General features: G+C 42.3%; 2 protein-coding genes across 2 annotated transcripts in view; one reads left to right on the forward strand and one right to left on the reverse strand.

The window, feature by feature from the left end:
- The first annotated feature begins 224 nt into the window (after positions 1-224).
- On the forward strand, positions 225-19659 carry LHCGR (luteinizing hormone/choriogonadotropin receptor). The gene is given in 11 exon segments (XM_074820606.1): positions 225-253; positions 255-335; positions 5483-5557; positions 7457-7531; positions 8092-8166; positions 8262-8339; positions 11003-11071; positions 11740-11814; positions 13017-13202; positions 15774-15854; positions 18429-19659. Coding segments are annotated over 11 exon segments (2055 nt in total).
- Positions 19660-24763: 5104 nt separating this feature from the next.
- STON1 (stonin 1) overlaps positions 24764-26960 on the reverse strand; it is a 49133-nt gene continuing 46936 nt past the window's right edge. Inside the window, exon 11 of the mRNA XM_074817674.1 lies at positions 24764-25645. Coding sequence (XP_074673775.1) covers positions 25538-25645 — 108 coding nt within the window. The 3' untranslated portion in view covers positions 24764-25537. The remainder of the gene's footprint in view (positions 25646-26960) is intronic.

Genomic DNA, 26960 nt, shown 5'->3' on the forward strand with positions numbered 1-26960 from the left:
ATTTTACTTAATAGGTTATGATTATTATTGATTTGATGGTGATTAGTCTCAAATTTATACTACTGAGGAACTGACCCAATATGCTTTGACTTCTCTTTAGCTGAGATCAATGGTAAGTGGATCAGGCCCCAGAGGTACAGTGAACTGCAGGCAAAATAAAGTGGCATTATGCTTTATTATTTTTCTCCTAGTGTAATGGTGCAATCTGTAAACAAGAAAACCTCATGCCTGACAATCCTTTCCTCCCTCTCTTCTTTTTTCAGATCATTTACTCATCTCCCTGTAAAAGTAATCCCATCACATGCGTTTGAAGGACTTAGAGATGCCTACGTCATGTAAGTTGACAATATTTTCCATAGGCTTTTCCTTAATTTCTTGCTAGGAATTCTATCATAAACCTCTATCCCAAACATCTTTTTACAATAATTGAAAATGTGTTGCTAAAACATACTACTGGTGAAAAAAAACACTGGGGAGGGATAAACCTAGCATTTCTTTTCTTATAGGCAGTATATAAAAGATTCTTTGAAAAGCTGTGATTTTTAACAGTTGTTTAACAGATCACATGATGAAATATTAATCATGTTGGAGAGAACTGGATACAGTTTAATAACTGGTGATAGGAGCTTTTGATTGGCAGAGGAGATAGAAATCTATCATCAGACATTACCACTGCTATGATAGCTATGGCATTCTGTGATTATACATTTATATAATACCCAAATAAGAAATTTCTTTGGCGTTTTGCACTGAGAGATAAGCTTGGCAGGGCATCAGTAGGACTGAACCCTTTGTTGGGTCTTTCAGTTTACAAGCACTGTAATTCTGCACACTGGGTCTGTGTTCCTTCCCCTCAGAATCACAGAATCATCTAGGTTGGAAAAGACCTTGAAGATCATCCAGTCCAACCATTAACCTAACATTGACAGTTCCCAACTACACCATATCCTTAAGTGCTATGTCGACCCTACTCTTAAACACCTCCAGGGATGGGGACTCCACCACCTCCCTGGGCAGCCCATTCCAACGCCTGACTACCCGTTCTGTAAAGAAATGCTTCCTAATATCCAGTCTAAACCTTCCCTGGCGCAACTTGAGGCCATTACCTCTTGTCCTATCGTTTGTTACTTGGCTAAAGAGACTCATCCCCAGCTCTCTGCAACCTCCTTTCAGGTAGTTGTAGAAGGTGATGAGGTCTCCCCTCAGCCTCCTCTTCTCCAGACTAAACAACCCCAGTTCCCTCAGCCGCTCCTCGTACGACATGTGCTCCAGACCCTGCACCAGCTTCGTTGCCCTTCTCTGGACACGCTCGAGTCATTCAATGTCCTTTTTGTAGTGAGGGGCCCAAAACTGAACACAGTCATCGAGGTGCAGCCTCACCAGTGCCGAGTACAGGGGTAAGATCCCTTCCCTGTCCCTGCTGGCCACGCTATTTCTGATACAAGCCAGGATGCCATTGGCCTTCTTGGCCACCTGGGCACACTGCTGGCTCATGTTCAGCCGGCTGTCAATCAACACCCCCAGGTCCCTCTCTGACTGGCAGCTCTCCAGCCACTCCTCCCCAAGCCTGTAGCGCTGCTGGGGGTTGTTGTGGCCCAAGTGCAGCACCTGGCATTTGGCCTTATTGAAGCTCATCCAGTTGGCCTCAGCCCATCGCTCCAGCCTGTCCAGGTCTCTCTGCAGAGCCTCCCTACCCTCGAGCAGATCAACACTCCCACCCAACTTGGTGTCATCTGCAAACTTACTGAGGGTGCATTCGATCCCCTCGTCTAGATCATCAATAAAGATGTTAAACAGGAGTGGCCCCAAAACCAATCCCTGGGGGACACCACTCCTGACCGGCCGCCAACTGGATTTAACTCCATTCACCACAACTCTTTGGGCCTGGCCATCCAGCCAGTTTTTTACCCAGCAAAGCGTGTGCCCATCCAAGCCATGAGCAGCCAGTTTCACCAGGAGAATGCTGTGGGAAACGGTGTCAAAGGCCTTACTGAAGTCAAGGTAGACAACATCCACAGCCTTTCCCTCATCCAATAAGCAGGTCACCCTGTCGTAGAAGGAGATCAGGTTTGTCAAGCAGGACCTGCCTTTCATAAACCCATGCTGACTGGGCCTGATCATCTGGTTGTCCCGCATGTGTTGTGTGATGGTACTCAGGATGAGCTGCTCCATCAGCTTCCCGGGCACCGACGTCAAGCTGACAGACCTGTAATTTCCTGGATCATCCTTCCGACCCTTCTTATATATGGGCGTCACACTGGCCAGTTTCCAATCTGTCGGGACCTCCCTGGTCAGCCAGGACTGCTGGTAAATGATGGAAAGCAGCTTGGCGAGCACCCCAGCCAGCTCCTTCAGCACCCTCGGGTGTATCCGGTCTGGTCCCATAGACTTGTGTATATCTACATGATGCAGTAGGTCACTGACAATCTCCTTCTGGATTGTGGGGCGTGGTTGTCCCAGTCTCTGTCTTCTGGCTGAGGAGGCTGGATTCCCTCAATACAACTAGTCTTGCTATTAAAGACTGAGGCAAAGAAGGCATTAAGCACCTCAGCCTTTTCCTCATCACTTGTTACCATGTTTCCTCCTGCATTTAGCAGGGGATGGAGGCTCTCCCTGGTCTTTCTTTTGCTGCTCACATACTTACAGAAACATTTCTTGTTATCCTTGATTGCTGAAGCCAGGGTAATTTCCAGCTGGGCTTTAGACCTCCTGATTTCCACCCTGCATAGCCTCACAGCATCTTTGTAATCACTGTGAGTGGCTAGCCCCTTCTTCCAAAGGCTGTAAACTTTTCTTTTCTCCCTGAGTTCCAGCCAAAGCTCCCTGTTTAGCCAGGGTGGTCTTCTCAGTCGCCAGCTTCTCTTACAGCACCTGGGGACTGCCTGTTCCTGAGCCATTAACACTTCCTTCTTAAAGAGTGCCCAGCCTTCCTGGACCCCTATACCCTTCAGGATCGTCTCCCAAGGGATCCTTTCAAGCAGTTGCCTAAACAAGACAAAGTCAGCCCTTCTGAAGTCCAGGATGTCAGTTCTGCTTAGACCTCTCCTGGCCTCTCTAAGAATAGAGAACACTATTATTTCATGATCGCTGTGCCCTAGTCAGCCTCCAACCGCCACATCATCCCTTGGCTTTGTACCTATTTTATATCAAGGTCTCAGACCATAAGGCTTGTCTGACCACTTCTGCCCTTATTTCTGTTGTTATCCACCTGAAAGATGGCAGGCTTGAGTATCCTTTGTTTTTGTGTTGGTTTTTTTTATCTGCATTGAGTGGTCTCTAAAGGAAAAAGTTGATGACACACCAGTGCAATGCAGAACAGGGGAAAGGGGAATGACCTCCCCCAGAACCTAAGCAGCAGCACAAATGATGCCACTTTCTTTTCAAGGTGCACTTTTTTATACTTTTCTTCACCTATGAAAAGCACATAGTGCATCAGATATTAAAATATATATTAGATGTTACATAATTTATTTTCAAGGAAACAAAAAGCAGGAAACCCTTTCGTGGTGCATTTTTGAAGGCAAAGACTTGAAGGATGAGGGTAATGCTGATGCCTGAATAGACTCAGCTGGACTAGTTTAGTTTTTAGTGCTCACTGGTTAAACAATTTTGGCCAAATTTTAAACTTATATGTTCCTGTAGCTCTAGCAAGTAGAAAATAAGCTAAACTCTGCTGCATGTATTCCACTGCAATGGAGTATTATAGTACAATCCAGTGGCACTGTATTCTTGCATTCACTTGCATCTGAATGATTAATGAGAACTTACCATTTTCATATGAGACCAACTAAAATCTGCAAAGTTTCTCCTACCTCTATGACTTGAGGCTAAACTTTCCCAAATTGTATGCATATCCTATTCTTCACAGAGAATGTTTTGTTCATTGACATTTCCCGTTCCATAAAGAGAATTTAATTGATTTGTGTCCTTTTAATGTATCTCTCCAAATTAACAGCGTAGAAATCGATGCATTTGTCTGAAGTAAATCTATAGAACACTTCATAATTTTATGGAGATTTAGTGTGACTTTGAAAAATGCATATTTTTAAATTATAAATCTCTAAATCATCTATTTGGCAATTCATCACCATCTGCAAATCAGATGATAAATTATTCTCACTGCCGTAAGTCATTCCAACATATAAGTAGTAAGCCAGTGGCAGGCAGGAGGGATCCCATGGAAGGACCATGTTTCAGACCCCAGATCGGAAAGTGTTCAAGTTCTGCAAGCAGGTACTGATCCCTCCCAGCCTGTGAGTCTCTAAGGATCAGGCTCCCAGCAGGCCACTTGTTCTATATCCATCTTTCATTTATGAGTAACTAGTGCAATACTAAAAAGAACAAATCTCACTGAATTCTGGTTATGGAAAAAATCATGAATATTTCTGTAAGAAATACATACATGTTTAATATATGATTTCTAGTCTGCATCCCCCTTTGCCACTACAAATGAAAAAATCCAATTCATTCTGGTCTAAGGGTTTTTATATCAGCTCCAAAAGGAATCGTTTTCTTGTAATTACAACTGAAGTAAGATAAGTCTCAGGACTGTGACGATACTGACTCTGATTTTGTAGATGCATTCCAGTTGTTTAGAAGATAGTTTTTCTTGACAGTGTATAATCTGAGGCTTAGTTTCTGTGCCCTTGCAGTCAATTCTGTCGAGAAAAACATTGTTTTGAAGACCTTTCCCCCATATACCCATCAGTATATAATATTTACTTTCAGGAGTCAATTTTGTGTAGCCCCATAAACCTTAATCTAGCACACATTTAACAAGCGTCAAATAAGTGGATTTTCTTTTTCTCTATGTTCAGCATTGGTTATTCTTATGTACAAGTGTAGGGTAGGAGCATCTGTACATCAAAATCCGATAGTGCCTACAAAGAGAGTCATGTTGGTCGGTGTAATGACGAAAAAGAGCCACGTTGTTTCAGTTTGCATGCATGTAATGAAAATGGCATTTAAATCCAAGAATTATTCCTGAAGTGCACTGAATACATATCTGTGTATTTCTACATCTGTGGATTAGATGACTCTCATCCTGACTTAATAATAATGTATGAAGCGCTGTGAACATTATCTACATCCTTGCCCATCCAAATAAATTCACTAAGCAGGACCAATGACAGGAGCAAAAGGCTCACAGGCTTGGGTTCACTCTGTTTATGTTAGTTCTGGCCCTTAGTTGCTGCCTTACCCACAATTTACTGAGAAAACAGAGATTGGCTGCTACGGGGATACTTATTCCAAAGGGTTGGCATTCCCTTTTGCCAAGACAGCAAAAGGCTGGTCTCTCGCAAAGCCCACTGGCACAGGCTGTCAGGATGTCCGAGGTGAGGCATGGACACTGCTGCCAAACAAGAATTGGTAGGGGAGTTGAACAACTGTGCATAAAAGAAGGAAATACAGAGCGTGGAAAGCTAATTTCTGGTATCTTTTCCATTAATGTATTGCTTTGTGTCTGCCTTTTTCATTATAGTGAAATCTCTCAGAGTGACTCCCTGGAGAGAATAGAAGCGAGTGCATTTGACAGCCTTCCCACTTTGTCTGAAATGTAAGCATCAGTTAAAAAAAGGCATCCATGTCATGATTTAGGATCATCAAGGAGTAAACAGTCTGCAGAAAAGTATTCTTGGACCAAATCTTTCTGTTACTTCGGCTGGTTTTGGATTAGATCTTTGATGAGAAACATTCCTTTCCAAAGTTTCATATGAAATAGTGAGCACTCTGTAAGGTCTAGCCTTGGAGATCTAAATCATTTAAAGACATCCATGCATAGAAAGTCCCACTGCTTTCAGCGAGCTCAATGGCAGGAGCAGAGCTCTGTGAATTCTACTGCCGGCACTGTCGAGCTCTCTGAGCGGGGAAATAATTCGAGATGACAACAGATGAGAAAAACCTTCCTTTTTGAAGATGTGGTTTTCAAAGCCCTACAGTATTTAAATACAACTGCTTAGTATGCATAGCTTCTTGTGAACGCTAACATATTGCTCAAACAGAACATGTACTGATTTTAAACTTGACCTGCATAACACAGGCATCTGAGAGAGAGAGTTAAAAGCAATGACTGGGAGAATGCGCTGAAATATTTAGTGAAATTTGGAACTATAAATCTGATTCAATATCTCATTACTGCCTTTTTCACATAGCATGATCAGCGAGAGGCTTAAAAGTGGTGCAACTAAGTGAGGACAAATCGGTTTTTTTGGTTTGGTGTTTTTTTTTTTTTTTTTTTTTTATATGTGAACTCCATTGAGGCCAGATACTCACATGAGCAAGAGATACAGATTTGTTCACCTGTGATTGGGTCCAACCTCCACTAGAAACAATGGTGGGTTTAGGGAAGAAATAAAAGATTTGACCCCATGCATTCACCTAGAGTTTATGAATAGCTTGTCATTTGCCTGTCTTCTAAAACAAAAAGCTAAGCAAGACCATCAAAGTGCTACAGCAGACTAGCAAGAAAACCTGTTTGAATCTTGAATGCGCTACGTGCCTCACATTGCAAGGGCTTGATGTCCCAAGCTGCACTTAAGGCCACTTTTAATGGATGATCAGGGTAGATGGGTTCAATGGCATTCTTGAATTTGAACTCTTGTCGCAATTTCATATGCGAAAATCTTTAAATTTTGTAAATCATGCATAGGGAAGGAGCTGGACCATGGCTGTTGGGCTTTTATGCAAACATACAGATTTACCAGATAGCGTAGCTCCTCGATTGAGAGGGTCTGCCCATTTTTTGAGCGACCACGAGCAAACTGTATTTTTCACACACATCTCCAACTCCCAGTTTCTGCAGATGTAAGCAGGCATCTGGTGCTACTAGCCACTGCTCTAAGGAAGTCTGTGGTGCTCTTAAGAGGTCAAACCATCTGAGGAACTGCCTTTCCTGGCTAGGCAGAGCATCCGTAATATCATGGAAACAAGGGATGATACAAAGGGATCTGATTGCAGGGCGAGGACCAGGCACCCACACACATGCCTGGAGCTCAGGCTCCTTGCTCAGCCCCACCGCCAAGCCCATCTGTTGGGAGGCACAGTCATTGGGACAGCAGCTCCTGCCTCCAAGCCCCTGATGTAAACCAGAAGCTCACTGCATTAGGCAGGCCATGAGCCCAGAACACATATCCCAGAAAACTGGCAGAAAATGGCAAAATGCTGACTCCCACCAGTGACCAGGATATCCAGATGAGATCATCTCAGCTCAGTGAACCATGACAATTCAGGAGCTGTTATTTTTGTCAGCTTCCTAACAATTACACGCCATTTTTATTACCAATAGTGCTTCAAGATGCAATCATGGTATATTTGTAGAACGTTTGTTCGCAGCAGGAGACCCTTCTGCCATATTCTGCACTTGACTGTTTTCTCACAAAGCCCATCAGGAGCAAAATTCAGGACCTTCCCAAATATATTACAATTATAATACTGAAATATTTTTCCCTCATTACAGATTAATCCTGAACACGAAAAGTCTGTTGCACATTGAGGATGGAGCATTCAGAAACCTTCCAAGGCTAAAATACTTGTAAGAAAGAGTTCTCTTTCTTTTCTGTTTGCTTTTTTTTTTTTCCCTCTAAAGGAGTAGACAAATTACAGCAAGGAGTATAAAGAAAAAAGTTTTTCATGCATTACTGTACACTAGAAGTACATACATCATTTACAATAGCTTTAATGTGCAGTTAACCAATAGTGAGGTCTTTCAGCAGGCAAGAAAATAAAGTAATCCAGGGCAGAGCAGTAATGGACAAAACAGTAGTAAAGTCTGTAAATTAGTTCTGCTAAGTACTTATTTCTAGAATAAAGCTTTCAGATTGACAAGGTGCTATGCAAAAGGGGTAACTAAAATCTCTTCCTTGTGCTTAATGCAGAGAGAAAATACGCTGCTTCTCTAGGACACTGCTTGAGGATGCTACAAAACTTAATTTTTACAGGCCTTACAAACACAATTGGAGCCTAAATAAAAATTATTATATTTGTCACTCACCTTTTAATGCATCGTTAAACTCGTATCTACCAAGTTGGGTTCTTGTTGCATCCACTCTGGTAATCTTTTCTCCTGTAAATAGGATTTATGCTTTTCTCTAGGAGCATTTGTAACACTGGAATAAGACAGTTTCCAGACCTGACACAGATCTTCTCATTAGAAGCTCATTTTATTTTGTAAGTAGAGACCCAGCCTAACCCAGATGTGAGTCTTTTCCATCTTGTTTGTGGATCACTGACAAAAATACCTTTTTTTTTTTCACCTCCCAAAGGGAGCTCTGTGATAACCTGCGTATGACAACTATACCACAAAATGCTTTCCAGGGGATGAACAATGAATCACTGACCCTGTGAGTAAAATAATCCTAGCTCCAGTTGCTTCTGTGAGGATAACACTTGTGCTTGAGGAAAGCAGGTTGCCTTTACAAAAATCTCGAAATTAAGCCCCATACAATACATGTTGGTATTGTGAGTTAAACTTGAACTGCTTAGGAAACAGAGGGGTGTTCTTCAAGCTAAAAAGCAGGGCTTTATCCAAAAGCTAACTTCACTTAGGAAAGAAAGTAGAAGAAATCCAAATCCTCATCTTCCATGCAGTGTTGTTTTTAAAAATACCATCAACAGGACATAAACTCCAAAAGCTGTGCTGAAAGCCAAAGTCTCTCTTCTTCCCTCAGGGATGCAGTTTCTTGAAATAGTGCTTTCAGGGACCGACCAGGCTGATACTACCGATCTAACACTGCTGAGCTTCAGCTGCACAGGGTCCCTCTGCAGAGGAGGAAGGGAGAGAAGAAACTGGTACTAATGCTTGTTCTTACCCTGATTGCTTTTGACTCAACTTACGTTGATTCCCATTAAGTCCCCACACCTGAGACTTTCCTTTTAGCGAACTGCATTCATTGCTGCAGCCGCCTGTGAGACAGGTGGGTTTGATGCTAACCGAGATGCCCCACCTGAGGAACGCAAAAAGCAGCAGAAAGCCAAAGTGAGGTGTCATCTGCCAGCACAGCAAGAACCACATATGGATTTCACAGCACCTTTGTCCTCACAAACACTTCCACAAGGAAGTGCTGAAATAGGAGAAATCACAGACTGAGTCTTTCTGCAGGATGTGGCCGACGTTCAGGTCTCCAGAGGGAGGACCAGCTGAGCAATAGAGGGCAGCAGCAGGCCACCTACTTTTGTGTTGTAGCCACAGACACCAATGTGGAGGCCAGTAAAGCCAACCTTTACAGACCAGACTGATTTCTGAAAGGCAGCACACATCCAAATGGGGAGCCTTGCCTTGAGACAAGCGTGTACCAAAACCCCTGCACAAAACTGCATGAATATTTGCACCTGCAAATAAGCTGTGCACACAAACAAGAACTGCAGTTGACTGGATTGGGCCCTTCATCAGGCTGACGTGCTGGCACAACAGTAATTTCGACACAGATTTTATGTATTGACCAATACCTTCTGAAACGATTAGAGGAACTGAGCATAAATGTGACTGAAGACTACTCCTACACAATGTTAAAGAGGAGCAATTGCTTAGATTAGGGCATCATTTTATCTTATGAGCCTCTTTCCTACCACAAGTTCTCAAAATAACTTCAGCAAAATTATGATTCTGTTAATGGTGCAAGAAAATGAACATACAAGAGATGGAGAAAGGTACTTAAAATTTTTACAGTAACCCTAAAATGTATTAAATGGGAGGGAGTCTAACTCAGTCAGGAAACAGCCAATGATCATTTTCCTCCCATCCTGTTGTGATAGGGAGCTCACTACAAGAAGAAACGAATTATCTTATCGGCAGCTTCCTAATTATAGAGCTACACGTTAACTCCACCCCATGCAGTTAACTGTAATTAGCTGAAGTAATTCCTGTTGTTACAGCATGGTCTGGTGAAACACAAGTAATCTATGAAGGTGTAAAGTCAGCCTGCAGTAATACTTTACACTACAAATAGCTAATTTAGTCTTTCTAACAGTCTTTCATAGGGATGGGGAAATCGATCCTACATATTGTGTTTTTTAAGGAAATTACTAATTTCAGCATTGTGCTGAGATAGACCCCTTCTCCTATCAAATGTAGCCAGGTGCTCCCCACACTTCAGCTTTTCTTGGGAGCAGGTTCCATAGCCCCAGTTCCTGCTCTCCTACAAACAAGTGGAAAAGCAACAGCAGAAATTCTGTTCAATTTATAAACTGTGCCAAATTTTCTACAGGGGCTTAATATTAAAAAAATACTGTATACAAATGATTATATTGAATTTATATTGGAAATGTGAACTTGATATCACAAATGTTTTCTCAGTGAAATCAGACCCATAGGTTAGATGTCCTAATGAAGGAAAAGAGCTGGACTCCAGATGCAGCAGAGCCCAGCCTTTAGGTATCTGGCCCCAGGGTGGCATCAAGTGTCCCTGTGCAGCGCAGGGGACAGCAAGGTTTCCACAGCACAAATCGAGCCTGGCAGCAGTACTCTAGAGGAGCCAATAGCTCACTGACCGCTGGATGCTGCATGACTCACCCCTTCCTCTCTGCAAAGCTGTCTCTTGGGCTGCTGGAAAGTTTGTCTGTCCCCAGAGGATCTGCAATCCAGCAGCAGTCCCCAGGCTTTAGAGCTGCTTTCCATCTGACACTTCTCTAGCCCTTGCAGTCTTCCATTTTCACATGCCAACACCACAGAATCCAGGTCTTTTGCCTCCAGGTTGCTGTCTGTGAGCCAGGAGCTTACCTGGACTAATGTCTTGTTTCTGGATCTCAGCCCAAGGTGGGCACAGGTGAGCCCCTTGGAGAGGGGGAGGATCTATACATAAGCAGAAGCTCTCTTCAACAGCTAAACAGGAAGGTGCTTAGGGAATTTAAGCTGCAATTTTATCTTAGAGTTAACATAAGTCATGCAATAGTTACCCTTGTTCTTTATAAGCAGACCTTCTAATCATTGAGATTTGAAACCTGTGGTACATAACATAATCTCGTCTTCTCCAAGTCTTTTTCCCTTACATGTTTTTTTAATCCCCAGCAAATTGTACAAAAATGGATTTGAAGATATCCACAGCCATGCCTTCAATGGGACAAAGCTGAATCAATTGTGAGTGTGTTTTCCCTCCTCGGTTTGTTTTGTTAAACAGTAAACAGTAGTTCGAATACAGTCAAAGGCTCTTCCTTCAACTTAACCAGCTGTGTCTTGCATTTCCTGTCACCCATTAGAAAACCACATTTCAGTGTCATTGTGACTCAATTGTTAATCCTGCAGCACTTATGGCTTTTCCTGAAACACCATCCCTTAGCACGCTGCAGTTTTTATGAGAAAAGCTCATAATTTTTAATAAAATTTAATAAAATCTTAAACTTAGCAGCAGTAGTCAAAAGCTTGAAACTGTAGCTCGAACTGAGGAACCTACATACTATATCTGGCAACATCAATAGTTTTTAAATCATGCTCTGGGACCAGTCTCTTGGTTTGGGCAAAACTTTTGCATCTTTGTACGCTGCTACTGCAGCAAAGGAACCAGACTGGTTGTACCTGGTTTAAGTCAGAAGAAACTGGAAATGATCAGAATTAAGTGTAGATGATAGTGGTGTGATGGCATCAGCAGAGGGAAAGGTCGTATGAGAAATACAAGCGCTCCCCAGGCCAGATATTGCAATGACAACCACTGTGGCAGGAGAAGGGATTGAAATAGACAGGAAGAAGCTGCCAAAAAAGGGATTATTTTAAAATACAGATGTAAAGGGAGTTAATGTTTGATTCCACAGAATCCTGAAGGACAATAAGAACCTCAGGTGGATACACGACGATGCCCTGAGAGGGGCCACAGGGCCAGATGTCCTGTAAGTATCCACTGCTCCATTAACTGGGTTTATAGGTGTTCCACAGGACCTGTGTTGTGCTACGTGGGCTGTGTCATCTCAGCAAACAGGCTTTGAGCCTGGCAGGGGACTCGATCTCTGACCCTCTGCTTGTAAAATGGAAACATGTCAATGAGATGCCATGAAGTTACAGGGCGGAAGGCTCAGTTTGCACCGTGACAAATGCATGTCAGCCAGTTCTAACGTTGGTATTGACCTCAGCTTCTTAGATATTTCAGCCTTTGCTTTATTTGTGTCAGATCCTCCTGATCCTATTCCTGTGCCTTATATTCTGGCATTGCAAACTAACTTGTCTTTTGGTAGGATGAGTATGTTTTTACAGTATATTATTTTAGAATTTGGTTATAAAAGTGAACTAGCTGATCGCATGCTATAAGCCTGTGCTGAATAAAACACATTATTATCCTCATGCTTTATTAATCAAGTACTTACTGGAGGGCTGCACTGGCTGTAACTCCATGCAATAAAGCACAATGGGTGGTTCTGTAAATAGCACTCTGTGCCGCACGTGCCATTTTGTTCCTTTTATTGGCGCAGTACAGTACATGGCATTACTAACATCACTTTCACAATTGTGGCCTTTTTTCCCCTATTTAATGGCCTGACTCTGAAAATACTTAGTTATGTCAATCACTTTTCCTCACACAAACAGTCCCTCTGAAGTTACTCTTAAGCCAAACCGCTTAAGTTTGTCTTGGCAAGAATGAAGGATTCTTTTATGTGTTTAAATTAATAACCATTTAATTAAAACACCTAGAACAGCCCTTCAGAGAGCCAGGAGGGTGTCCTACCTGTTGGCTGGCTGGAGAGTCACATTCACTCACCTTCTCTCCTTTTCTCTGGCCTGAAGAGCCGTCCCTCGCTTGGTGCACAGTGGCTTTCAAACAGAGAGCTCAAGGCACAGCCCCTGGAGTGGTGGGTTTCAGTTTCCCCAGGACAAAGTGATCTCCTTGCCTCACTGAGGCTCCTGGGCCGTGGGGATGCTCTTACCCTGCTGCTCTGTAGTTTCACAGACCGTGTTTGTGAGCTGGGTATCAGGCGCTGAAGCAGCTTTGCAGATTTAGACTTTTGTGAAAAAACGAGTCACTGTTACCTACCATCATGCTTTGGTGGTATTTTTATACGTATGAAAAGAAAAAAAGAATGCTCTCTTTATTTCACAGGGACATTTCTTCAACAGCGCTGGAGTCCCTGCCTAGTTATGGACTTGAGGCCATTCAAGTCTTAAATGCAACGTCATCTTACTCGTTAAAGAGACTGCCACCACTGGATAAATTCAGCAGTCTTCTAGAAGCTGTTCTAACGTATCCCAGCCACTGCTGTGCTTTTCGAAATCTAAGGACAGAAAAGTAAGTCCAAATAGCACATTATTGTATTGTAGTACTTCAGAAGCTCCAAAATGGCAATTCTGCTTTATTCAGCTCCAGTCAGAAGGAAGCTGTGGTACATAGCAAGGCCTCACACAAAACAACAGATCTCTGCTAAAGCCAGGAAAATTATCTTCATTTATTTTAGAACAGAAATGGATCCCATCCTGTGCCCAGGATCTGCCAGCAGGAACATTATTTTAAATTTGCTTAAAGGTTATATTTTTGTTGGTATATCAATTAAAAAGCCTACTGGCACATGGAAGACGGATCTCCATCAATAGCATGTTCTAAAAAAAAAAAAAAAAAGAACCCCTGTAGCCTTTAGCTATGTAGCTTATTTAATGCAAGTGATATGGTGACCTAGTAGAAAAGGCAGGCTTTCAATTACTCACCGAAATTAGGACCTGACACAAACCTACAGAAAGAGGTTAGTCAGTTTAGTTCCAGTCATTTCAGATAACAATAGACAGTATTGTCTCCCCACAATTGAAACCGTGGCACAGAGAGCGCTTTGCATCTGCTAATTCGGGGCAGTCAATGCGAGACAACTGGAGCTAATTTTTCAGCATTTTTGTTTCAAAGAAATCAACCCTCGGTTGGCATTAGGCAGCCAAAGCAACTCTAAATGAGTTTAGCTGAAGCTATGAGGATGCCTCACTTCTCATCTGTCTCAAGGGAAGGCTACAGAAAAGACGTACTGAGCAATCATTTGTGAGAAGCCTGATCTGTGTGACTTGCACGCCATCACATCAGAACTGCGTTGCAAAGGCAAGAGTAGAATCCAATTCTTTAGGGTAAAATTAGGGGTGATGCTATGCTTTCTCTGCCTACCTCATTTTACTAACTGGTTCCTGCTTCTGCAAGAATAGAGCAGAGATTCTACAGTCAAGGGTTTCCATTGCTACCGAACTCTGATTCAGTCCCAGATCAAGTCTCTGAGTGTATTAAATGCAGAAGCAACGCTGGGACAGAAAAAATAATATTTTATTCATTCTGATGAAGATAACATTTCTGATATTCTGTTAATTTTGAGGTGCTTGACTTTGCAACATGATCATGCTCTATAAAAACAGGGGTTCTTTAGTAAGTCACTTTCTTGTATTTAGTAACTGTTTTCTTAGTAAACTGGGAAAAAAAAAAAAACCTGCAAATCAGGAAACTAGACTGCCCTCCTAACTGGGGCATCAGCAGGGTTCAGAGCAGTGCTGATGATCTATCTGCACAGCCCTGGCTGCTGCAAAAACCTGTATGAGCAACAGGCTGTTATCTTCTATGGCCGGCTACTACAAAGGAATGAGAGACAGATCTCTGGCTGTTTTCCTCATCATCTACTGATGACAGCAAAGACCACAGAGACTGAGATCTCCCAAGACCTTCCCAGGTTACACAGGGAAGAGTCTTTGTGTGATTATGTATTCTCATGGTCACACAGCTGCAGCCTGTTTCTCTCTTTCTACCCCCTTCTGTTGCCCTGTACTCTACATACAGTCATCTCACCTGGTTTTTACTACCCCTGCCCCATATCCCATTCCTAAGCACCTACAGACTGCACTCTCTGATCAGTGAGATATGGTGACAAGGTCTCACTGATACATCTGACCAGGCAAGCAGGTTCACTTCAGTCATCATCACAGACATTACGGAAATAAAGTCCTCAGACCAAATATTTTTGAGATTTCTGGGGTAGAATTGAGCCGTGTAAGAGAGGTGGAAGGTAGCATTCAGTTCCCTAGACTTTCTTTCACTGGCCTGAATGGGGGTGGGGGCAGGGAAGCAGTTTATACCACATCTTCAAAAAGTTACAAGAAAAAACAACTTCTATTGCCATCCTGTTATTTACAAGCATCACATAGGGGCTTAGATTGGTATCTTATTTCTCTCATTATACATAAAACTTCCTATAAGCTTCCAGATGTCTGACTCTCTTAAAAGTACACAAAAGAGCTCAGTGTTGGCTCTTTCTACTGTTGCAGCAATGAGGTCAGACAAAGCCATTTCCATTCACACTGGTAGAGTACCTGGCCCATACTTTCAAAGCCTCAAAACCAGAGATTTTGCCAAATACATCATCTTTCAAGTTGTACTTTTCAAATTGCTTTACTTCCAGCATGTAAAGTCCACCTCCAGATCCCAGACAGTTTTTAAAAGAGAGTATCGGGCCAGCTTCCCAGCATTTGTTAACATGCACTTCTCTAAAAGCCAGCGTAACTGCTACCACTCACACTGGTAGAGAATCTGGGCCACTTCAATACAATATTGCATAAGGCAAAACATACATTTTCATTCCAGCTCAAGTTATTTCACTATAAAAAAATACATCATAAACTATAACCAAGCCAAAAGACCATTCTTGTAGCCCCCATGAGGTATTGCCTACTGTCACAGTATTTGAAGCCTTCTCCTCCCCACTTGGAGGTCTACATGACCGTTCTCACTGCCACGAGGCCATCTCTGGCTTACCTTACGTGTCTGCGAAGACCACTTGCAGAGAAGATGAGAATTTTGCTGAAATCCAGACTGAAACTAACTTTCTTTTCATCCTTCTTTCAGACAAAATTCCTTACTTTCCATTTTTAACAACTTCTCCAAAGAGTGTGAAAGCACCATGAGGAAACCAACTAATGAAATATTGTAAGTACCTCTCTGCATACAGATATTGGAAGTAGCAAATACGAACCTCCCCCTCCTGCTGTTCGTGTGCTTTTTCTAGAACAGCACGTCTTTTGCTGCCAATTTAGTCACCCTTACAAGTTGCACAGTGGTAATTTTACTATCATTAAACCACAATTTGTAATTTTTATGTTCAAAAGGGAAGGGAAAAAACCCATAATTTCATGAGCTTTACTGACTCCAGCTTCTCTTCTGAATTCTTGAAAGACTTTCAAAACACTGAATAAATATTTAAGAAAGTTAATGGCCTACATGGAGACTTTTCATGCCCTGAGATAATTGCAGTTGTTTGTGTGATTCATAGAAGAGCTGCTACTGTTAATTTTTTTTTGCCTAAAAAAAGGATAATTAGAAGTCTGTATGGTCAGTAGTTTTCCATGGTAGAAAGAGTCCCTGAGTTAGAAGTGTGATGACCCCATGCAATTGGTTTACCTCTTTTAAATGTGTCTTTCCATATCATCACAGTTCTGTTTGACAGTGTTCAGTGGGACAATGAAAAAGACTAACATCAAAACTGTTGCACTGGCCACGCTGGATAACACAGGCTCTAAACCAGTATTTAATGGAGAAATTTAAGGATTTGCTACTATTTGTCCCTCTACAGCTAAATGGAAGACCTTGGGACTTCTCATCAGCCCTGACCTGGGGTCAGAGCATTGTGAAGTCTGGAAAAAACAAGGTTATGGTCACAAAATTCTAACAGCTAAATACAGCTGAAAGGTGATTGATTCATTGGGATACTGACTTCCTTGGACATTATCTTGTTTGCTGGTTGGTCAGGCCTCCTACACTTGCCATTTGGTTTTATTTGGCCTTTTGTAAAGCAGCAGCTGCCTTGAGTCTCTTGTGACCACTTCTCATTTGCTGCCTGCCTGCAGCTCCTCTGAGTGCCTCACTTAGTCCTGTCCACTCCCAACTGCAAAACTGAAGCACTTCAGGACTACAAAAAGGCAAAGTCCAGGCAGTCAGCAAGACCAAGAATATATTTCCTCTATCAGGGGTGGCTGTGGGGAGAAGCAAGGTGAGGCAAGGAGGTAAACCCAGAGCATTAGATCACATTATAAAGGCAAGTGAAGTGACACCCCAGTGAGGAATATGATCACACAAATCACCAGTGCCTACTCTAGAGTTATCCCCCTGCTTCATGTGAGCATCTGTTGCACTCCTGCAGTGCATTAAATGGTCTGTCCAGTCTATTGGCTCCTGAGGCTTTTTGCTTTGGTAAATCCCAATCCCTGCAATTCTCCAGGCAGACATTATATTGAACAAATGGAAGTAAGATCATGATTCATGAGCTGAACGGCTGCAAGTTGCAAAGTTTGGGAACCACAGCAGAAATCAGCTGAAAGTCCCGAGCTCTTATCAGGAAAAAAAAAAAAACCCGCAGCTCACACATGGCAGCATGTTTACATGGCCTCTCAGAAAATCACAATCATTCTTTATTAATAAATAGTCAAACATATTCCCTGCTCTTCCAGTTTAAGCCAGGCAAGTAAAAGCAAGACATTGGGCAGTTTTTAACGTAAGGAGAGAAGAGTTAGGATAACAAGATTAGGAATTTATTTGCCCAACAGGAATAGCTGAAAAGCAGCTCAGCTTCAGTTGCCAGTTAAGACCCTGCTCCAGAAAAATAGTTTAATGCTTCAGTAGATGTGGAAGTTTAAGCGTGTATTTAAGTTATCCCAAAGCTACCAGTTTTCTGAAGAGTTGTCCTCAATAGAGATGCTTTCCAGGTCTTACACTGCGGATTGAGTGTTTGCCCACCAAACACTCACGGTCAGGACAACTGGGTGGTTGTGAAATAGCACCTGTTCTGGCAGGGAATCAGAAAGAGCCAGCGTTTGCTTTTAAAACGTTTCTTCTTTTGTAGGCTTAATCCCCACACTTCTGATGACCTAGAGATGAGAGAGGTCTATTTTAAACATATAAAACATTTATAATTAGGCATTGGATCCAGTCTAAACTTAATATATTCCTAGCCATCAACGTTATCTAGTTAACCATGCACCACTTCTCCTTGCTTTACAATACTGTGAACATCAGATTCCTCAGCACTTCAAGTCATATGTAGTCTCAGGACTGTGTTTGGTGAGTGCGTTTCCTAGGGAAGGTAAGGGTGCACAGTCAAAATCCTTAGGTTATTTTAGTTTGGCTTCTGTAACTGATAAACCTACATGCATCAAACCTATAATCCATCAATCAGAGTGTTACTGTAGTTTGAACTGCAGTCTACTGGCAGCATGAGAACGATGGCTCACTTACAAAGCAATGCTGATAAAGTGCTTACAAATAAGTTGTCTAAGAAAGCATTCCTGTGGATGTGACTATGAGCCCTGCTGCTCTCCAAGGCTGCTACCCAAACAAAAAAGTCATCCTTGCAAGGCTTTATTATATGTAAACACCCTGTAGAAACACATGTAGGCAGTAACTGTTTTAAAAACAACGGTTACCTACTGTATTTTACAGAAGAGTGCGAGCAGCATGTAACAAATAGTTCACTTCTATTGTGGGGGGTTGTTTCTTTAATAGTTACAGAGATGACTCTTACAACACATCACCATGGTCAGCAGAAAAGAACATGTACCCGTTCGCAACAGATGAAGAAACCTCTCCTTACAGCTACTCAGCCATTTTCGATTACAGCGAAATGACCGGCTTCGACTTTGAGTATGACTTTTGTCAGCCTAAAATACTCACGTGCACTCCAGAACCAGATGCATTTAACCCCTGTGAAGACATCCTGGGATACAGCTTTCTCAGAGTCCTGATCTGGTTTATAAATATCCTTGCCATTGCTGGCAATTTCACTGTACTCCTTGTTCTCATAACTAGCCATTACAAGCTCACCGTTCCTCGCTTCCTCATGTGCAATCTCTCCTTTGCTGACTTTTGCATGGGACTTTATCTGCTGCTCATTGCTTCTGTTGACGCCCAGACAAGCGGTCAGTACTACAACCATGCAATAGACTGGCAAACAGGCAGTGGCTGCAGCACTGCCGGTTTTTTCACCGTGTTTGCAAGCGAGCTCTCGGTGTACACGCTAACGGTGATCACTATAGAAAGGTGGCATACGATCACCTACGCCATGCAGCTGGATCGAAAGCTACGACTGAGGCACGCCGTGCCCATCATGCTCGGTGGCTGGATATTCTCCGTTTTAATAGCAGTGCTGCCTCTCTTAGGGGTCAGCAGTTACATGAAGGTCAGCATTTGTTTGCCCATGGATATTGAAACGGGTCTTTCCCAAGCCTACATACTGCTGATCTTAGTGCTAAATGTTGTCGCCTTCATTGTCATCTGTGTTTGCTACATTAAGATTTACATAGCTGTTCAGAATCCAGAGCTGGTAGCTGCCAATAAAGATACCAAGGTCGCCAAGAGAATGGCAATACTGATCTTCACGGATTTTACCTGCATGGCCCCCATCTCCTTTTTTGCCATATCTGCTGCCTTTAAAGTACCTCTCATCACCGTGACAAACTCCAAGATCTTGCTGGTTTTATTTTACCCCGTCAACTCCTGTGCAAACCCCTTTCTCTACGCAATTTTCACCAAAGCATTTCGAAGGGATTTCTTTCTGCTGATGAGCAAGCTTGGTTGCTGTAAGACCCGAGCAGAGCTTTACAGGATGAACTATTTCTCTGCTTATACCTCCAACTGCAAGAATGGCAGCTCAGCCACAGGCCCCAGCAAAGCCTCACAAGCACTGCTGCTCTTGTCAGCATTAGAGAAGCCGTATCCTGCAGTACAAGACAAGACATCTTAAAATGAAAATTAAACCAGAGCGCCAATAGATGCAGCATTTTGCAAGGCCAGCTGTAATTACTCTAGTGACTAGGATTCTTTTATAGTATCTTGCACTTTTCACAATAAAAATGCCAATCAATAATTCTCATGCAACGTAACTGTTCTGACATTTAAAGTGGTATTTTCGCTTTTCTTCTTTTGTAATGATAGGCGTGGAAGGTGACTGTTAGGCAAAACTCTTCTTTGGGGGGAACCAGAGGAGCCCAGAAGTAGTCAAGCTGCTCTTGAAGTTAACAGGTACTGCAGTGATTGCAGTCTGGCTCCTTTCCCTCCAGATCTGCTTCTCTGGGGTATTTAAAGCCTGCCTGCTACCTTTCATGCCTTTTTTTTCAACTCGCATCAGCTGCACTGGCATTGTTGGGTTAAAGAAAGGGGCACTAAATTAGATGTCTCCATTTCATCAACAGAAACTTCCAATTACACGGCCACCTACACGTGGTTAAAGAACAGTGTTCAAGCAGTAGTTTGTAAATATGTCACCAAGGAGAAAAGTTGACCTGCTGAACCTTTGTTACTAGCAATTTTGCAGTTTGCATTACATCTCAGTCTGAGCTGGTAGGTAATTTGAAATTAAGAATTAACACATACACAGCCGTGTATGATCTGAAATCACAAGAGATGCAACAGTTGTAAAACCCCACCTGCTGCACACAGGACTGTATTTTGTGTATCATACATGCACATACACAAATCACGTAAGATGTAAAGGCTCCCTCTCAGCAGCAGCATAGCTGCTTCCTGCACAGGCAAATAAGTGCTGCCTTGTTTTCTCTCCTGGGGCAGTCTCATGAATTATTTTTATCTGCCCACTCTCCAGCATCACCAGTGCCAGTGGCATTCAGGAGGCACCGGGGACTCCTCAGCACTCATAGTCCAACTCCATTCCCAGCTGATGAAACAGAGTAGTTACTTTTTAGTGACTGTGTTTTCCCATAAAAATCTATCTTTTCTTTCACCATGTATTACCCGATGCTAAGGAGATCCAGATTCGTGGCTGCGTTCCTAATTTAAATAAGAATTGAGCATTCCTTCGTCATTGCAGCATATTTACTCTGTCCACAGCAAATAAGCTGTCACCCTTAGACAGTTCACTTGCCGTAAACCAATGCCACACTACATTGAAATTGGAGATTCAGATGTCTAAACTCTTACCTGAATCGTATGGGCCAATCTGTGCTGGATGACAAGTTGCAGATTGCATTGAATGCCAGGCAGGATCCCTGTGGGAGTCCGCCCCAGGCACATCCTAAGGAGGCTACGTTCTGCACTGCCCAGTCTTCTGAAAATGAGGTGCTTAGTTATCGGAAAGTTCACAGTCCTGTGGGCAAAAACAGATGCAAAAGCTGCGGACTGCAGATCAAGCAGTCTTAGGTTGCTTATTCTTGACAGATTGGTTACATTGCCTCTGATGGGAGGAACACGTGAGTGCTTACATTTCATCAAACCAATGTGGTAGCATGAGACCTACATGTGGCAGTTTATGGTTCACAGAAGGTCATGCAAATGCATTTTATTTGGGCTTATAGTCGAAGTTTTAGCATCTCAGATGACATTCTGTAGATGATAGTCACAATATCTAAAGACAGGTCCTCAGCTGGTACAATATGCACCTCCCCTGCACTCAGCAGAGCAGTGCAGCTGTGTAAGATTTGTGCTTACTCCAGAACAGTCACAGTTTAACAGTTCTTGATGGCCACCAAAAGTGCAGACTTTGATACACAAGGAAATAGTATTATTGCAATCACTTTAAACCTCTTGCATTCCCCTTCTCACCTGAGTTTTTTGCTTTAAAGTCTGTGACAGCAATAGAGTAAAAATCTGCGTTCCAAAGTATGCCTCTTGTTGCCAAAACACTGCACTGCAAATTAAATTTGCTTCACATTAAAGAAAGTCATTCTTTGTACTAGTGACTGGTTTATCATCAGTTTATAGTTGTGTTAATTAGAAATAACATCTCTGACCCTCTCTTACCTTCAGCTTAATGCCATGATTTCAGTCAGTATAAACGCTCTGTATGTAAGCACAGCTGTACTCATGAGCAGTTCACACACGTGGGGAATGAAGTGGGATCGAGATGAGAGGAGACTGTTAAAACTCTACGGTTTAGCAATCAGTAAAAATTCCATATGATGCACCTCTTTATACACACCAGCTCCTGAGCTTAGCAGATGAGCAACAGAAACTAAAGACAGTAATGGAAAAAAAAAACCTACCTGGCCTAAGGCTTCTCTGTCACCCATCTCAAAACTGATTTTCAAGACTCATTTCTTCGGACAGTACATGGAAGAGTCCTGCACACGATTTAGGACATGGCAAAACAATGTCTTGAGTGGGCAATAACCAATTTACTTACATTATATGTTTCAACAGGACGAGAGCTTGCAAGCACACCCTTCTTGTCCACCTACAACATAACATTATCGGGAAACTACATGCACAAGAAATGAGTTAGAAATAGCAACTGATAGTACCTGCCTTCCAATGCTGCTTAGGTAACAGCAAAGAAGTATGAGAACTGTGGGCATTTTTCTTTTTGTCCTTGCTGGAAGTTGAGTGAACTCTACCATTTAGAAAAGAGTTGCTGGTTTAAAAAAAAAAAATCCAACACATAAACAACAAAAGTATTTTATAAACTTCAAATTTTTCTACACACAAAACTGAGCGAATAAGTAAAAGCAATACCTTTTAATAAAGATTTAGATTAATGCTAAAACTTCTCATAAAAGTTATACTTGCTATTCCTCATTATTTTTGGTAAACTTACCTTCCTTCTGGTGTAAATTTTTAGACAGCCATTTACTGAAGTACCTTTGATGGCCATGACTGGTATTACACACCTCTTCCCATCACATCTGCACCAATGTGTTTCCTAAACTCTAAGTAGCAACAATCAAAAGCATTAATACGTAAACTATTCAGATCAAAAGCACTCTGATCTGATGACTGCTCAAGTCACAGGCTGCAGTAATTAGCTAACTGAGCTTAGATTTTAATAAGAAACATTTTATTCCAGTACAAAAATTCCTGACTTCAAATATATTTAGTTGTAAATGTCTTATTCAGAGCTGTAAGTCTTTGCCAGTGTTCATTCAAGAACACTGGAAACAAGATGTAGGACAATTCTTGTATGCTTAGATGGAAGAAAATGAGTCAGTCCTACTGCAGGAGTCCAAATAGACAGTCTATAGCTCTGGACTGGGAAAACCACTGCAAGCACCCCCAAGGAGTATCTGCAGTGTAGTTTGGAGGGAGCCAGATCTGCAGTGTTAGGAATTCAGTAGCCATTTTCTCAAATATGGGAAGGGTTGAGATAGTGAGAGCAAAACCCTACTCTAATCCCCTAAAGCTTCTATATTTGATAGCTCAGGAGGGCACTGGATGGAGCCCACATTAAGGTTCCTTCATGTTGAGAAGGTGCTGGGTTAGAAAACGCAACTAAATGAAAACCCAGGGGATGCTTGATGGCATAGCTAAGCCATCTCCAGTGTCCCTTCTGATGCAGGTCAGCTGGGAAGTAAGAGACCAGTGTTAAAAATACTTCCCATCTCAGCTGTGCAGTCTATATAATCAATATCATACTTGGACTGCACAGAGGCTGCAGCAAGCTGTCATAAAAATCAGGGAAATTCCTACTCTGATACTTTTATCCCACACATCTCGGCACTCATTCACAGAGGAACTGGAAAGGGACAGGGAGAGAGGAGATGGGCAACTATAAGGATGCTCAGAGCTCTGACTCCTCACCTTCATGTGGAGGAAGTCTTTAACACCACAAGCAGAAAGATGCAGCAAAGAGGAAAGAGCTGCTCATCTTTAAAACTAGCTAAAAATTAGGTAGCCTTTAGCCACTTCAATATATAGTGCCTAGCAAGAACAGGTGCTATTCTCAGAAGCAACATTCAGAGACTGTGTGGCACCTGGTGAAGGGTGCATATCCAGTCACGTCCCACGGATTCCTGTGCCGCACAACCTCTGCTTCCAGTCTTTTCTGAAGCATCATTATGCTGCCCAAGTTGAAGATGGTCCCATGTTTCATAATGTACACATTTACAAAGCATGAACACCTCAGAGCCTGTGAGAGCGTGCTGAAATCTAAAAGCATCTATCATGTGGTAAGAGCTGCATTTCCTGTGCATTTATGGCTCTGAAGTGTAGCACCAGTGCAGCTACAAGTCAGCTGAATGGGGAAATAAAAAAAAAAAAAAAAAAAATCATACGCTGTAATATGGTAACTGTCTCCAAAAACACAGTTCACATCCCATCAGCAGTATCTATAAAAGACACAAGAAATGCCACACTCAGGTCAGGCCTTCTAGTTCAGCGTCTAGTTCAGTGTACTGGACAGCAGCAGATATGCCAAAAAAAGCATGCAAGATACTCAGTAGTTGATAAAAACCAACATCCTGAGGGAAGCATCTCTGTTCCTTATGCCATCAGCACAAAGGGTTTGTACCCTTATGAACAAGGGTTGGGGGTGTGTGTCCCCCCCCCATTTCTTCTATATATTCCTTCTCTCCAACCCTCCCCTTACTTTTCCTTCTCTTCAAGGCCTCTGTGTCCCCCCAGGGAGTAGAGATAACCAAAACGTCTCATGATGTCTTCTTGCAGCAGACTAAGAGCAGCAGCCGGGAGGGAGGGAGGGGTGCCATACACTTGTGTGTAGCCCTGCCCTTCAAGCAGGATTATCCTGCTCTGAATCAGCCTGGCTGAGGCTTTACCATTTAGTTTCTAATATTGTCCTACAAGGAATAGGGGCTAGCCAGCGGGAAGCTGCAGATCTGAATGAGGGGCTACAGCCCTGACCTATGGGCACAGAACTTTTTTTGACCTCTATTTCTAGAGGAACAAACAAAAAGCTAATGGTGAGGACCGTTCTCATGGCAGGGTGAGCTGCTGTCACATGCATGGCTTGTACACGTTTCTCTATGCAAAGTTTGTATTTAGGGAACACAAAAACAACTCTCTGCTAGAAATGGACGTATGACATGACATTTTTTTATTATGCACAATTTGTATCATTCACAGCTTACTGGTCTGTAGTCCTAGAATGTACAGAAGCAAACTTAAATGACTTTGCATTGGCAGTGAAAATAAATCACATTTTACTGTTAAATCACACTATTCATTGCATCTCAGTAGACATAGAGGGTATAGAATAAACAATAATAATTCTCATATATTGAGAGCTTAAGGGTCTTCCAGCCACGTTTCCTAATTTACATCCAAAGTGCCTGCCGTTAAGCTGAAGTCAAAAACCCACAAAGCAACAACAAAAAAGCAAGGGAGGAAGGAAAGGGGAGAGAGAACTACACATCTGAAAGAGCCATAGGTTTCAGACTTGCACAGATGTTGCTCTTTGGCTTTGTTTTTTTGGTTTTTTTTCTTTTTTTAAACTCAGCAGCCTTTGAAAAGAAAAACATAGTTATCACCAACAACTGTGTAGTTTTATATTTCAAGTCATACTTTAGCTCTTATTTTAAAATAAGTGGAAAGAAAATCAACAGATCTGAAATCTACTTAAATATAGTCACTTAGTAATTCAAGGAAGTCATGGAATACTAACAGATTTAACATTTCAGTCTTTAAAGCTATTAATTCGAATGATGTTTCTTGGGTGGAAAAGTAATGAAATAATCAGAAAAGAACAGCAAAGACAGCTGAGTAGCTAACAATACAGTGTTTTAGTTTGCATGTATTAACAATACTGATTTTGCATATTTTTAATCACAGTTTTGTTGGGTTTTTTATGGCAAAACAATAGAAATTCTAGTTGTTTCACAGAAAGTTCATAAGGGAGTAATGCCAGAGTCTTAAAGTACACATACTTCAGTGAGGTTTCACCACTCTGCATCTCCAATGGCTTTTGCAAAAACATGGTCTTTACCCTCAAAGGACATCACTCCATCTTTTAAGTAGAACTTCCATTTGTTCTTACTTCGCTGTATCTGATGAAAAAAATAAATCAGTGCCCCCCCCCCCCCCCAAAAAAAAAAAAATATTAGACCATCCATTTTAAAAAAAATGGTTTTTGAGCACTACTTGGTTTACAAACCTTGTTTTTCTTTTCAGATCCTGATAGCCCAAAACATGTGAATCACTGCCACTGAACATACCACAAATATTGAAATAGAGGCAGTAGATTTCAGTTGTTTATAATGAGCTCCCTGCCCCCAAGGAAACAACCTCCTGAATCTTAGCACACACACCCTCCCCAACCCCACCGAAAAAAAAAAAAAAAAAAAAGCAAAGGTAGCTGTGTCACAGCTCAACACCGACAGGAAAACAAGACAATAATGGAGCAATTTCATGAGTGTATCAGTCCCAAAATAACACCGCACCTTGCAAACAAGTATGGCTTAACTAAAATGCAGTGGTTTCCTTCTCCCATACACATTGCAAAGCAACATTGCATGCACAGAGACATTAGGATAGGGCTAAAAGCAGGAAAACTTTGCTTAAAAGCAAATACTGCCATACAAAATAGTAAGAAAGAATTTGCATATTCTGTTTCTTTTTAAAGGCCTGCAAAATGATCTATACTACAGAAAGTTTTTGTTTAATACTAAAAGAAGGAATTTTAAACATCTCCAGAAAATTCCGTGGATTTTAAGCATCAGTCTATTTTCAAGTCCAGAAAGAAAAAGGAGGGAAAAAACAAACAGGACAGTAATTTTGCCAACAGCGTTCTTTTATAGGTAACAGGGTAATTTAATAGATAACTGTTTCCTATCTACTTTCTACTAGGCCTACATGTCGATGTCCAAGTGGAGAGCAGTGACCAGTGGCATTCCTCAGCGGTCAGCGTTGGGACCAGCACTATTTAACATCTTTGTTGGTGACATGGACAGTGGGATTGAGCGCACCCTCAGCAAGTTTGCCAATGACACCAAGCTGTGTGGTGCGGTCGACACGCTGGAGGGAAGGGATGTGCCATCCAGAGGGACCTGGACAGGCTGGAGAGGTGGGCCTGGGCAAACCTCATGAAGTTCAACAAGGCCAAGTGCAAGGTCCTGCACATGGGTCGGGGCAATCCCAAGCACAAATACAGGCTGGGCAAGGAGTGGATTGAGAGCAGCCCTGAGGGGAAGGACTTGGGGGTATTAGTGGATGCAAAACTGACTATGAGCCAGCAGTGTGTGCTCACAGCCCAGAAAGCCACTTGTATCCTGGGCTGCACCAAGAGAAGTGTGGCCAGCAAGTTGAGGGTGGGGATTCTCCCCCTCTAATCCCTTTTGTCAGACCCCACCTGGAATATTGTGT

This window comes from Strix aluco, chromosome 3, assembly GCF_031877795.1.
Source record: "Strix aluco isolate bStrAlu1 chromosome 3, bStrAlu1.hap1, whole genome shotgun sequence".
In the NCBI taxonomy this organism is placed as follows: Eukaryota; Metazoa; Chordata; class Aves; order Strigiformes; family Strigidae; genus Strix; species Strix aluco.